The sequence below is a fragment of the Onychostoma macrolepis genome, chromosome 05, assembly GCF_012432095.1.
Source record: "Onychostoma macrolepis isolate SWU-2019 chromosome 05, ASM1243209v1, whole genome shotgun sequence".
Lineage (NCBI taxonomy): Eukaryota > Metazoa > Chordata > Actinopteri > Cypriniformes > Cyprinidae > Onychostoma > Onychostoma macrolepis.
Window position 1 is genome coordinate 21673039 of NC_081159.1, and position 14674 is coordinate 21687712.

Sequence of the window (14674 nt, forward strand, 5' to 3'; positions counted from 1 at the left end):
TTAATTCCTTCCGTCCGACCATTATTGTGTGAGCGTGCAAGTTAAAGGCAAGAGTCGAGTTGATCAGAAACGCGTTTTAATTGTCTCCTGTGTCGGTGCGCCTGTAGTTTTGAATTTAAAATTGTATGATTTGATAGCTGTGCCATCTGTTATGTATTTAAAGCCTGGGACCGTATATTCGCAGCAGAATGTTGAGTGTGGACTCGTTGCCCGTTGCGGAAGAGGAGGTGGTGGATTCCAGCTCAAACAGACTGGGGGACATTTACACGTTTGTTGCCGAGGGCTGTTATCCTCAAGCCATGAATCCGATTCGCAAGAAAAATCTCAAAAGATATGCTCAGAAATTTACGATTGACGGTGAGAACAAATCTTGCATATGTTATCTTGGATTCTCTCAATGTTTTGCGGTACGTCCTGTAAAACAAAGACAGAAAAGCTTTTATTATTATTTCTCAATTTAACATGTTAACTTTGACAGGCCAAAAACCTATATATATCTCTCTCTCTATATCAGTTTGGTGCTTTATAATTATCACTGGACACAAGTTTTTTTTTAAAAACTATATCTCCTCCTAATGTTTGAGGTGCTTTTTTCTCTAATCCAGTCAATTTTAGTATGTAAAACAGCTTTTAAAGGCAACATAAGCACCGTTTTTACACACATTTATTGGTTTAGCTAATCTTACTGAGTAATTTTTTCTTTATTTGTTTTGTTATCTCTAATCTTTCTCTATCTACAGATGGTCGATTGTATTATGTGGGACCAAAGAAAGAAGAAAAGCGAGAAGTAGTGATTGAGGCAGAGCGGAAGAGACAGATATTCCTGGAATGTCACTTCAATGACATTGGACATCACCTGGGACAGAAGAAGACTGTTCACAGAATTCAGAGTAAATACTACTGGCTTGGCATTGTCAAGGATGTTGTGGATTGGGTATGCAGTGGATGTCATTAATCTGACCCTTTTAGGAATGGATGTGTTTGCTACTGTCATGTTTTTATTCATACCTTCATCTAAAAAATCACTGTATCATCTGTTTCAGATTAAAGTGTGTGAAACGTGTCAACACGCAGAGCGGAATAAAAACCTGGCTAGAACGGTACGACCCATCAAGGTGGATGGTCCATGGGACATTTTGGCCGTTGAAATAATTGGTAAAAGTTTGTAAGGGGCATTTAAGGAGTCTAATTTGTTAGCAGGACACATTTCTAAGGTGTAACCAAATGTCTTCACTTTTGTTATTCGAAAACAGGTCCATTCCCAGGCACTTCACATAGAGGGAATACACACATTGTTATTATTACAGATTACTACAGTAAATGGGTAGAGGCCTTTCCTGTACAAAAGAAAGATGGTCTCTGTGTTGCGCGATGCATTTCCTCATCTACTTGCAGGTGAGATAATATTGTCCCACTGATACAGAATAAATATGCTTATTTTCTAAAATGTGACCCCTCCCCCCAGATTTGGTCCTGCAAAGACAATATTTTGCTCACAAAGTGCTGACTTCTGTGAGGAGGTAAAACTTTTTTTGTCAAAATACCAACCTTTTATGCAAAACTGGTGATTAATTGTATTTTAACAGCATTATTATTGATTATTTTAGGTTACAAAGCACCTGTGTGACCGGTGGAATATAGCGCAAAGAGTGTTGTCGGTAGACCAGCCACAGCGGAACGCACTGTATGATCGCAGCAGTAATCTGCTGAGAGATGCCATAAAACAGATGGTGGTGGAGAAACAGGTGGAGTGGGATGATTTTCTCGATCCAGTTTTGGCCACCTTTAGGACATCAGTCAACCCTACGACAAAATTTACACCACACTTTTTAATATTTAACAGAAAAGCCAGCCTATCTAGTGAGGTAAGATAATTAACTAATTAGATATGATAGTTTTGTGACATGAATTAATGATTTTATGTAATAAGTAGTGTGATTTATTGTAAAAAGTGGTCCAAAAAAATGAATCACACATTTTTCTGTAGTTAATCATGATTAATCGCACCTAATGTTAGAATTTGTAATCATAAATATATTTTCACACTGAATCTCCAAATTAATGTAGAAAGTGGAGTTTGATGTCCAGCTCCCCCTCGCTGGACATAATGGGTGGAGGTAGACACTCGAACCCCACCCTAATTCTACTACCCTTTTGCTAAACATAACTCCACCCATTATTTCATTTGGCTCTAAAGTGAGCACTACGTTAAATGAAGATGGTATATTTGAATGAAGGCAAGTATCATCAATACCAATACTGATACTGCTGTCCCTGTGAAATGGATTTTTAAAGCCAGCTTCACAATCTTCGCATAAGTCCATTATAATAAATGTCATATTTAGCTGTGCTGTAATTTAGTGTGTTGTATATAGTAACATAGTAAATGTTTCTGTCTCTGTCAATGTCAGCTCTTTGTGTTTGAGAACTGCCAGTTCATTTTTTCTCCCACTAAGTTTATTTTGCACATTCATTTTGACAATATATAAGAAAAAGGTTAGATAGAACATCTGGTTTTAATTCATTTTTATGTGAGAGATGTTGCATATCACATCCATCATGCAGACCACCATCAGTCGAACCCACCCACGGCACACAGAAAGTAATAAGAAGTTAAACTGACTGAATTGCTATTAAAAATCAATTTCTTTTCTTTTCTTTCTTATTTTTTTTTAAAAACACAGTTTGATCCTCTTAGTTGCTATCAGGACCAAGAGGATGAGACCCTTAATGAAGAGGACACAAACGCTTTTCTTTCCTCCTTGCAGGAGCAACAGAATAACATCAAACAGATGGTAAAGTCTGAGCATTTGTTTTAGTTAAAATCTTTTAGTTAAAAAGTAATTTACTAAATGATCAGTTAACTTATTACATCATGGTACAATTCTTATCGATTAGCATTTATTCAAAAAGTATATCTGAAAACACTGTTTTATTATGCAGACAAGCTTGTAATTTCTCACCATTTTCTGATAATGTTCTTTTTGTGTATACAGGTAGTTACAAATATGAATGTTGCATACAGACAAGAAAAGAAAAATGCAAAACGCAAGGCTAGAAATATGCCTTCCATCACTCTCACTGTGACAGACCCATTGTTCAGCACGGAGGAAACGCCCTCAGCAAAAAAGCTCAAGGAAAGCCTCTACCTGTCTTTTCCAGTAGAGACAGTCCTAACCACAGTCCAGAATGTACCTGAAGCCAAGAAAAATGGCTTGGAATATCCTCTAACAGACTCTGATGTGCATTGAAAATCTCTTTTGATTTGACTATTCATAAAGCACTATAGCAAAGTGTATTTGCATAGGCTACAGCTTGAAGACTTGATATCTGCAGTAAGTGGTCCACAGAGAGCAGGTCAAGCAGATGAACTCATGTTCACTTTCTGTTTCAGTACATAATGTAGCAGATTAAAATATGGTATTTCACCTCAAGGCGTTCATTGACACAGATGATGGTCTTAGTTTTTTGTTTAGTTATTGAACTAAACACCCAAAGATTTAGTTGTTTTGCTTGGTTGACTCATGTCCCAAAAGACATTTTTATCTGTATTTGATTTAGATGAGTCATCTGACCTACAGAGATTTCAGTATTATCTGAAAGAATGTTGTGTAAACTTAAATTATGAAGATTGTAATACTCAGTGTTCATTATGACAGAAAATAGTTGAGACAGTTAGTTATTTATCTCATAAATAGCCTACTTTTTGCTCCATTATGTTTTAAATTATGATAAATGCTATCCAACATTTAACTGTTTTAATTTGCAATAAACATATTTGATAATCAGTTAAATTCAGTTACTCTGTGGCCAATGTGACATCTCATGCAACTTCCTGTTTGCCTTTGAAATAACGAGGGTTGGACAAAGGTGCAAGAACGTGACCACAGATTGCAGCATATTTCACAATGAGGCTGACCTCACCTTGTTACATATATCATGATTTGGACAGCATGCCAAGTGGCAACATGTCTGAAATAAACTGTTTAGTGTCGAAATGTTGTGTTCTTGTTTAAAATCGCGTTTTTAATAATTCAGAAAACGTTTCTGTTATAAATTTCTGATTTTATAAATGTATTTAATTTTATATAAAACCAACCTATTTGAGCTGTAAAAAATGTTTTTAACTTTAAACTGCACTGGTACAATAGAAATCCAAGTGGTGATTAAAGTCTATTCAAAGCCTCAACTGTGATTATTAATAACATAAGGACATACTTTTTTATTTAATTTTTGTAATTAAAAAATAAACAAACGTAGGAATCCTACGAATACACCATTCCCTATAAATTAAAAGTTATCAGACACTAAAATGCATGTTATTTACAAATTAAATGAAAAATTTAGTGCAAAGTCATATGCGATTAGTTAAACTTGAATGGTTTTCTGATCCACTTAAGTATGACTGGAGTACATCTACTAAGTATAACTAATAAGTGTACTAGTGCCAGCTGTACTGATAATCCTTTTTTTAAATTTTTTATTATTAATGCTTGAACAGACAGTACAAGAAGAACATAGTCAAGGGATCACATACAAATCCAAAAAATAATTACCAATAGTTATAAATTAAACATAAATGACAAACACACACACATACACATTAATAATAAAATAAAAATTGTTACCAAAAAAAAAGAAAGAAATAAAACCATCAGATGTGAATGACATTACAATTACATTGCAAAGATATACAAACAAATGTGCATAAGGAAAGCATCTAAATACAAGGATTTTCTTTATATACCTCTGTATAATATTTCAGAAATCTTAGGTTTTTTTTTTTTTTTATAAGATGAAGAGATTTTAGAAGTGAATTTAATTCAATTTTAAAAAGGGGATAGGATGGATAACTATTTGCAAATTTTTGTTTGTGAATGAAAAATTTACCATATAAAAGGAAAAAATTAACAGTATGTTCATCATTTAGCCTATAGAGCTTGGGAACCTACGTCACGCCGCGTCGGATTCCGCCATGTTTTAGGTCAGGCTCAGGAGCACACAGCGTAACGTTAAACAAATGCAAATCACCACAGAAAAAGCAGACCATTTTAAATTCATATTTTTTGAAAAACATCTTACATACACTTAGAATAAAACGGACTAATATGTAAATCTCTTAAAAAAAAAAAAAAAAATCGCTCTGTTGTTTGTCTGAGAGGCTGCAAATATTCATTACTAATCCTTCACTACAGTGGTACTGATATATGCTAACTGCTAAAACACTTACGACAATTGACAATGGTTTTACTATAGTAAACGTGTAGCGACCGTGTTTTTGGTGTATGCATTACCATTCCTATAACCACAATCTTATTAAATCAAGTCAAGCCAGCCGTGCTTTGAAATGGACGGTCAAACCAGCCGCACTTTTTTTTCTAATCGTGCACTTACGGTACGGGTGCTGAGAGCGGTCATACCGGCGTTTCCTTTTTACGTTTATTTTTTATTTTAATGTTTGCAAATACATTATTTTTGTACATAAACGTTTGTATTGTACATTAATTATCATATTGATGTTAATAAATGTTAATATTGATGTTGTTTATTCATTGTTATTTTTTTATTTTAATGTTTGTGTGTGTATGTACAGTATATAGCCTATGTATTATGTATATATATATATCTCATTTTCAAACACTCATAAAAAGCTTTTCTTAATAGGTTAGCTCATTCTTTCAATTAATATTTGATCCTGACTATCAATGTATTAATTTTCAAGTCAATTTACTGTACAGTTTCAGAGAAAATTAAAGGCAACATCACCCCAAACATTCTTGCACTTGGATTATTTCCGTGTATTCAAACACTCATAAAAAGTGTTCCTTAATAGGTTAGCTCATTGGTTCAATTGATATATATTCAGAGTGACCCTGACTATCACTGTGGTCATTGTCAAGTCATTTTACTGTATAGTTTTGGAGAAAACTAAAAGCAAATTCACCCAAAACATCAAAATGCATCCTGGCACTTGAACTATGTCCCATATTCAAACACTGTTCAAATACAAATCAAATACAGTTTCAGAGAAAATTAACAGCTAAAAGCAACAACACTGTGTCTCAGTGCAAGTGCTAGGACGCATTTTGTTGTGTGGGGTGAGTTTGCTTTTAGTTTTCTCCAAAACTATACAGTAAAATGACTTGAAAATGACCACAGTGATAGTCAGGGTCACTCTGAATATATATCAATTGAAAGAATGAGCTAACTATAAAGGAACACTTTTTATGCGTGTTGGAAAATAGGAAAAAAAGTGCAAGTGCTAGGATGCATTTTGTTGTGTGGTTAGTTTGCTTTTAGTTTTCTAAAAAACTATACAGTAAAATGCCTAGAAAATTAATACAGTAATAGTCAGGGTCACTCTGAATATATATCATTTGAAAGAATGAGCTAACCTATAAAGGAACACTTTTTATGAGTGTTTGTTTATATACAAATAATCCAAGTGCAAGAATGTCTGCACACACACACACACACACACACACACACACACACATTAAAATAATAAAATAAGAATGAATAAAAACATTAATGTTAACATTTATTAACATTAATAAATGTTTCATAATAATTAATGTACACTACAAACGTTTATGTACAAATTTAATGTATTTACAAACATTACAACAAAAAATGAAAATTTTAAAATAAGGAAAGGTATAAAGGAAACGCCGGCATAATAGCTTCTTTACATGCATTTTGACTGCTCTCAGCACCCGTACCGTAAGTGCGCGATTACATGCGCAACAAAAAAAGTGCGGCTGGCTTGATCGTGTATTTTCAAGGCGCGGCTGGCTTGACCGCAGTGCAAAACTATGGCTAATTTTGTAAGGGGAGAATACACTACAGCTAGATCTCAAACAGTGGATCATTGTTATATCGTCATATTGCCCGGTAAAACTGCTCGGTGTTAAGAGTTAGGTCATTATAGAGGTAACAGAACTTGAAGCTGCTTTGAAACGATGTGTATTGTAGATGCTATGCAAATAAATACATTGACTTGACCGAACCAAGTTGAAGACTCCTACTAGGATGCCGAACAACGATGCGAGCGATCAAATAAATGAAGGAAACTTAATCCGTACAAAAAGTGGCCGGGTATTAACGAGCTGCCGCAAATAACATTTCCATACATGATTTCCTTCTATTTGTGGTGTGAGGGCTTACAGTTTAATGCAAATCACTGTATCTACAATATATTAAATCTACAGAGATGAATTAGTACTTAGTACTACACGGTATCAGTCAAAGTTGTGGAGACACTGGTATTGTTGTATTCTGTAACCCTTTATGTCTGTGATAGATGCTATGGGCTGTATATGTTGTCTACTGTCTTTTTTAAATCTGGACCTTGAGTCTGTAATAAAAGTTTGATTGATTGAATTATAAAGCCACATTTTATTTTAGATGTTTACCATACGAGTTTCGGTTTAATTTTCATCTGAGTTCCGCAGTGAAGCCTGCTGCAGTCTGCGATTGATGGAAATCAAAGAACTAAAGAAAAAGAGAAATCACTTACTGCTCTGCTCGCTGATTAACTTTTGTAGCTTGAATAAAGAATAAATCAATATAGTTTATCCATACAATTTATAGTTTATGTGAAAATTGTTTTAAGTTCACTTATAAAAAGTTATATTTTTCATTAAAAATAATATAACATTTAAATTATACTGTAATGTTAAATGGCTATAATTAATGGCTAAAATTAAAGGGAAAAAATGGATTTAATAGAGACAACAGTTTGTATCAATGATACTTCTTCATTAACAATAGGCTAGTAAAAAGATGGCATTAAACATATTTAAAATATACCATCTTTATGTTGTTTCTATATTAATTTGGAAGTTCAGTGTGAAAATATGACAACACAAATATATTAATATGCATTTAGTCACATTACTTGAATTAATTACAGAATAAATGTGAATTTTTAATTTTTTTTTTATTGAATGGCAGACAGCACTAATGTTAACCTTTTATGTTACTGTTGGTAATATTAGTTAATTTTACAGCTGAATATGCATTTAAATTTAATATCCAATTTTATAGCCCCCCCCCAAAAAAAGTTTGGGACAACCCCCCACATCCTTGGCCCCCTTCAAATGTTCAATTCGATAATCCGGCCCTCAAATGAAGTTAATTGAATAGCCCTGCTCTATAGTAAACTAAAATACACGTGCTTACAAAACTTTGCATGTGTATGTCAGTCAACGAATCAAAATAAGTGTACTTCTTAAAGCATGACATAAAATGCACTTTTTAAAAAAAGGCGTATATACGCCTTTTACGTAGGCTATATATATATATATATATATATATATCTAAAACCTAACATATAAAATAAAAGGCCACTTAAATATTTAAGTGGCCTTATATTTTATATGTTAGGCTTTAGGTTTTTACCTTATAAATCTGTAGAGCAAATACAAACCATTATATCCATTTTAAAATTTGCCAAAACTATTGAAATAAAATGTCATCACGTCCTCTCCTTCAAAATATGTAAATACTTGTGTATTTCACAATGTGACCGGAGCCCTTTCTGATTGGGCCGCTGTCACGGAGGCGGGGCTTCGGTACTGTATTGTTTTGCCCCTTCCTGTCATTGCACCGCGCCAGTAAGAAGAGGAGATGGATGTTGCCTGGAAATTATGAGACTAAGATAGATTTTGTTGTCGTACCGGGAATATTGATTTGCGAAGGAAATAAGGAGCTGATTCTTAGACGGATGTGTAAATGTATTCTGTACTGCCCCAATGAATGAGTCTGTGATGGTGCCGGGTGTCAGCTGCGCAGGCCAGCGAACCAACTTGACACAGTACATTCACATACTAGACTTTGTTTCAGGCGCGCAGTTTTTTATTACTACTCCAGACCTGTCAGTCTGGTTTCAAGTTGCTGTGTCATTAATGTTTACTCGCCCTATAGAATCACTTCCATGTAGAATTGTTGCTGCTCACGTTTATCGAGAGCATTTGTATTTCAGCAGCTTCAAGGCTCTTCGGCAGGTGTAGGAAAATGAGGGTTGTTGTGATTATTAGTGGCAACCTGGTTTTCACTCTGGTGGATATTGTGGTTACCACAGTCTTGTATGTTCATGGATCAAGTCTTGATATATTTTCAGATGAATTGGAGGACTTTGACATACACCGCTCAACTGTGGACTTGTGGGGAACTGTTCTTATACGGGCCAGTCTTCTTTTCGGGGCTTCCATCGGGGTGTTCTGTAACAGGACTGATGGTCCAAAGAGGGTTTCAAACCTGGGGACGCTGGTTTCTCTTATATGCCTTACCACCATGACTTATGCTCTTGCCAAGTTGTTAATGCTTTCGGAGGAGGGAGCTCTGATGTATGACCCCTGGTTCCTAAGTTTGTTCTCCTGGACTTGTGCATCAGCAATAGGCATCATGATCTCGTGGAAGCTGCTGTCACAGACTCCCAATTCTGTATCTGAAAGAGAGGATAGCGAGGAGACGGAGAGGCTGGTGGATGGTATCGAGACCGAAGATGAGTCCAGTAAGAAGAGCAGAAAATCAAGGAAAGAGGATCCCCATTCAGGGGCCACAATCGGCCGTCTCTTGTCGTACTGTAAGAAGGACTCTGGTTTGCTGGCCATTGCATTCTTCTTTCTTCTCCTCTCTGCTGTGTGTAAGTTTACTCTCACAGTTATTCTAAGAAATGTAGTGAATCAACTAAACATATCATAATTCAAGTGATATTTCATGAGTTAATATTTTTTCTGTCGTTTGTTTTGAGCAGTACGTTTGGTTAATATTGCCAGCATTCATTAATAAACAATCTCATGAGTAAATGTACAATAAGGTTGTATATGTTAGAATTAGTTAACACAATAACCAACAATGCTTTTAATGGACTAAGAATGAACACTAACTTTGATATGATACACGATGCACTGCAGTAAAGATTGTTACAGCATAAGACCTTATTGTAAAGTGATAGGAAATGTATTTTAAGTATAATGTAAATCTTGCTTTTTTGAGTTTGGACTAGAATGGAAAATTGAAATGTTTTAGAGGATTTATTGTTAAGTAATTAAAACACGCTCCTGCTCTCTTTTTAAATAACATATTTAATAACGTATGCTCATCAAGGCTGCAATTCTTTGATCAAAAATAAGGCAAAACAGTAATATAGTTAAATATTATTACAGTTTAAAATAACAGTTTCTATTTTAAAATAATTTAAAATGAAATTTATTCCTGTGATGGCAAAGTTGAATTTTCAGAAGCCATTACTCCAGTGTCACATTATCGTTCAGAAAGGTCTTTTGATCAATTCAGTGTATCTTTGCTTAAAAAAGTTAATTCTTTCAATCAATCAATCAATATAAAAAATCTTACTGACCGCAAACTTTTGAACAATAGAGTATATAAAAGTTTTTATATACCTTATTATATACCTTACCTATACCTCTAATCTTTACTCTAGTCATTACATTGTGAATGCCTTGGTTTGTCACACTTGGATGGTTTATCAGCTCATAGTGTTAATATTTGATTTTCCTCCCCATAGGTGAAGCTTTCATACCTTATTACACGGGGCAAGCAATAGATGGCATAGTTATTCAGAAAAGCATGGATCATTTTGCCAAACCACTGATTACTCTCAGTGTTTTGGCTTTGGTCAGGTGAGCAGTTCTGGATTTCACTTTTCTTCAATTTTTATAGACAGTAGAGATTTATTTTTAATTTTTTTCCCATATCATATAATGCCATTTGTCTTTCTTTATTTCTTTATTTTTTTTTAGCTCCATAGCCACTGGGTTTCGTGGAGGTGTCTTTTCTGTTACGTTTGCCAGGTTGAACATTCGACTTCGGAACCTTCTCTTTAGATCACTAATGCATCAGGAGATTGGGTTCTTCGATGCAAACCATACAGGTAATGTTATGGCTCCAATTATAGCTTATATTTTGTTATATTTATCCTCATATTTGTGTATGCGCACACACACACACACACACACATGGACTGGACTGGTGGAAGTAGAGAAGACATAAATGATTCCGCTCTCAATGGTTTGCCTTCCAGGTGACATTACCTCTAGACTTACCTCAGACACTACTCAGGTGAGCGACCTCATCTCACAAAATGTTAACCTGTTCCTGCGCAGCTTTGTGAAAGCTGTGGGCATCTTCATATTCATGTTTGGGATGTCATGGAAACTGTCGGTAGTCACCATCATGGGTTTCCCATATATAGCTGTGGTCTCCAAGCTGTATGGAGAGTATTACAAGGCAAGTTATTCATCTGCAAATACACTGCTTGAAAACAAACAAACAAACAAACAAAAAAACAATGGCAAATGGTGCATTGTATTTTATAGCACCATATACCCTATATTGTTGTATATTTCACAAATACACATTATAATAGCATTTTTAATGCACATTTTTGATGTTTAACAGAAATTAACCAAAGAAGTTCAGACCGCACTGGCTCAGGCCAATAAAGTGGCAGAGGAAACAATATCAGCCATGAGAACAGTGCGAAGTTTTGCAAGTGAGGATCAGGAGGGAGACTCGTACTACAGCAGACTGCAGGAGATGTTCGCTCTTAATAAGAAACAAGCAGTTGCCTATGCCTGCTTCATGTGGTCCAGCTATGTAGGTATTTTGCAAACATATTGAAGCCTTCAATATTTGTTCTAACAAGATTCTCATTTATAAAATTCAATTTTTCTTTCCTATATTATAATTAAATTTCTCTTTTGGGGCATTTGAGGTACATTGTAGGTCCAAAAAATTAAATCAGCAGTGTCCGTCTGAACAACGATACTAATTTTTGTAATCTTTAGATCTCTGAGCTAGCCTTGCAAGTAGCAATCCTGTATTATGGAGGCCACCTAGTGGTGACAAATCAGATGAGTGGAGGGACCCTTATTTCCTTTATCATTTATGAGCTGGAGCTCGGAGAGGCTTTGGAGGTATGGCGTTTTTCTTTTAATAAGTGTGTGTGTGTGATACTCATACGATGAATCTGAAACACAAAGTCTTACTTTCTGTTCTTTTTACAGAGTATATCATCAGTGTACACAGGTCTGATGCAAGGCGTTGGCGCTGCAGAGAAAGTGTTCGAATATATTGACAGAAAACCTAAACATATCCTTGATGGTCAAGAAGATCCAGAGACATTTGAAGGGCAGGTGGAATTCAAAAATGTGGCGTTTGCATACCCAACACGGCCAGAGATGGATATATTAAAGGTATTCTTCACTGAAAGTAGACTTTAGATAGAAGGTTACAAACTAACAGCAAAGTACAACACCATAACCTAACCAGACATAAGAAATGCTACAGATTTTTGTTCCAAGTCCATTTTTTGTTGGTTTCTGACCATATAACATATGTTCTGATTCATTGGCTGTGATTATGTCACATTGCACCACATTGTCACATTCAGTGTGAACAGACAAATCCCACATATTTGTGTGTAAGAACTGATTAATGTTAATAATTTAGGCTAAAAACACAAGGGTTAACTACAGAATTATTTAGATACTTTATTACAGTTGTGCCCCTGTGTGTAAAGCTTAAACTAGGTTGCTATGGTTGATGTTAGTAGGGAGAATTGATGGTTGTCCTTGCAATTAGTGTATTGCAAGTAACTCTGAATGCTACATTTATTTGTTTTCTTTTAAACGGATATGCTTGTGAATCAGTAACAGAATTCCTAGACACAGGAAGAAAACTAAACCCACATTTTCTTCTCAGAATGTTTCCTTCAGTCTTCGCCCAGGGCAAGTAACTGCACTGGTAGGGCCCTCTGGTGGTGGAAAAAGCTCATGTGTGTGTTTGCTGGAGAATTTCTATGCCCCTCAGCAAGGCGAAGTGCTAGTGGACGGCCGACCTGTGAACAGCTACCAGCACAAATACTATCACTCTAAGGTGGGATATATGCCGAGGCTGATCTGGATACATAGAATACTTATGTAGTTTGTTAGTGCAGCTTGTAGTACGTTCTACAGTCTTAAGAGGGCAGTAGTTACTGATAATGCAAATGAAGTGGCCAAACAAATGCAAATTAAAGATGTTTGTTTTTATTTATTTATTTATTTACAGGTAGCACTGGTGAGTCAGGAGCCTGTTCTATTTGCCCGCACTGTTCAGATGAATATATCCTATGGTGTACCCGAAGCCCCCATGGAGGCAGTCATTAGAGCTGCCATTAATGCCAATGCACATGACTTCATAACAGGCCTCTCCAAAGGCTATGAAACTGGTTAGTTATTATTATTGTTTTGTATCAGAGTTTGTTGTATATGATATGATATGATATTATATTATAATTTTATGTTTATTGTTTTAAATTATACTATATATATATATATATATATATATATATTTTAGATTTGTATATTTATTAATATCATATTACTAATAATATTATATTAATAATATTATGAATATTTATATTAAAATGCACTTAAATTTGGTCATGCTCAGAAACGTACTTTTTTGATGTGATTGCTTTGTGCATTGCAATAATGACAATAGATATTCAAATACATAATTGCTTGAGTTGATGTTTTTGACTTATTTGACACATCTGTTTTGAACCAGAGTTCGGCTGATAATTCATCCTGCTGCTCTGTCCTCTGTTATAGGGGTTGGAGAGAAGGGAGCTCAGCTGTCTGGTGGGCAAAAACAGAGAGTTGCCATTGCTCGGGCTCTTATCAGAAACCCTCGCATTCTCATTTTGGATGAAGCCACAAGTGCACTGGATTCAGAAAGCGAATACATAGTAAGCAATGACTATTGCTTTGAAAGGATGTGGCTTAAGTGAACATTCATTTCAGACTTCATTTGTGTCGTTACTTTGTTTTAGGTTCAGCAGGCTCTGAACAACTTAATGCGAGAACATACGGTTTTAGTGATTGCCCACAGACTGAGCACAGTGGAGAGAGCAGATAACATCCTAGTGATCGACAAAGGCTGTGTGGCAGAGCAGGGCCAGCATGCTGAACTCATGGCCAGAGGAGGCCTCTACTGCAAGCTGGTGCAGAGGCAGATCCTGGGGACTGACATGGACACAGTTGTTCACAACCCATCGCCAGCCCCACCATGGAAGCTGAAGGAAGGAGATAAGGAGAGTGCAGAGGACTGTAGCGACACTGAGTGTGAAGCACGCTACTAAGACAAAGTTGAAATGTGCTTCACTTGATTGTATGAAGGCCTTAATCCTAGATAGATATTTATTTTAATTTATTTATTCTAATCTGGGGATACATCACATATTTTGCATGTCAAACAGTGTGTTACTACTAGACAGGTCAGGAGTAATGCACTGAATAAAGGTTTAAGCAATAAATATTTGATAGACTTGATGTACTGTACTATTGTTTCAAATATAAATATCTTAAATAGTACAAACATATCATTAAACTTAATTATGGAAATAAAACGAATTAATGGACAAATAATTGTTTCATTCTTTAAATGTCCCATATACTACTAATACAGCTAATAGTGTGTAGATTATAGTATTAATTAATATTTAGAGTTTTGTTATGTTTGTTATTCTATTTTAGATTGAATTTTTTATTTAAATTCATTTTTATTTTTTGTATTTTTAGTACTTAAACATTTTATTTTTAGTTTTCTAATTTTAATTTTAATTTCATCACTATTATTTTATTTCAGATTCATTTGAATT

General features: G+C 35.0%; 2 protein-coding genes across 3 annotated transcripts; both read left to right on the top strand.

Moving 5' to 3' along the window:
* Positions 1–15: 15 nt before the first annotated feature.
* zgc:113436 (uncharacterized protein LOC503528 homolog) lies at positions 16–4207 on the top strand. Of its 2 annotated transcripts, none has more exons than XM_058774933.1 (8): positions 16–357; positions 741–934; positions 1044–1155; positions 1254–1395; positions 1466–1520; positions 1608–1745; positions 2685–2795; positions 2997–4207. In XM_058774933.1, the coding sequence occupies exons 1-8, from the start codon at positions 189–191 to the stop codon at positions 3249–3251; spliced, it is 1176 nt and encodes a 391-aa protein (XP_058630916.1). In that variant the 5' UTR covers positions 16–188; the 3' UTR covers positions 3252–4207. The 2 variants fall into 2 exon arrangements, with proteins under 2 accessions (XP_058630916.1, XP_058630915.1); XM_058774932.1 differs by having other exon boundaries at positions 18–357; positions 1608–1865; positions 2997–4205.
* A 4394-nt stretch (positions 4208–8601) lies between these two features.
* abcb9 (ATP-binding cassette, sub-family B (MDR/TAP), member 9) lies at positions 8602–14448 on the top strand. Its single transcript, XM_058774931.1, has 11 exons — positions 8602–9649; positions 10535–10649; positions 10770–10900; positions 11051–11256; positions 11428–11625; positions 11817–11945; positions 12036–12224; positions 12733–12906; positions 13081–13240; positions 13626–13762; positions 13847–14448. The coding sequence occupies exons 1-11, from the start codon at positions 9019–9021 to the stop codon at positions 14153–14155; spliced, it is 2379 nt and encodes a 792-aa protein (XP_058630914.1). The 5' UTR covers positions 8602–9018; the 3' UTR covers positions 14156–14448.
* The last annotated feature ends 226 nt before the right edge of the window (positions 14449–14674 follow it).

Bases quoted from the DNA above. Each gene is read 5' to 3' on its own strand.
- zgc:113436 (XM_058774932.1), top strand. From the start codon at position 189: ATGTTGAGTGTGGACTCGTTGCCCGTTGCGGAAGAGGAGGTGGTGGAT. The intron at 1,156-1,253 runs GTAAAAGTTTGT...ATTCGAAAACAG, and splicing joins TTTGGCCGTTGAAATAATTG to GTCCATTCCCAGGCACTTCA. The intron at 1,866-2,684 runs GTAAGATAATTA...TTAAAAACACAG, and splicing joins AAGCCAGCCTATCTAGTGAG to TTTGATCCTCTTAGTTGCTA.
- abcb9 (XM_058774931.1), top strand. From the start codon at position 9,019: ATGAGGGTTGTTGTGATTATTAGTGGCAACCTGGTTTTCACTCTGGTG. The intron at 11,946-12,035 runs GTATGGCGTTTT...TTCTTTTTACAG, and splicing joins AGCTCGGAGAGGCTTTGGAG to AGTATATCATCAGTGTACAC. The intron at 13,763-13,846 runs GTAAGCAATGAC...ACTTTGTTTTAG, and splicing joins ATTCAGAAAGCGAATACATA to GTTCAGCAGGCTCTGAACAA.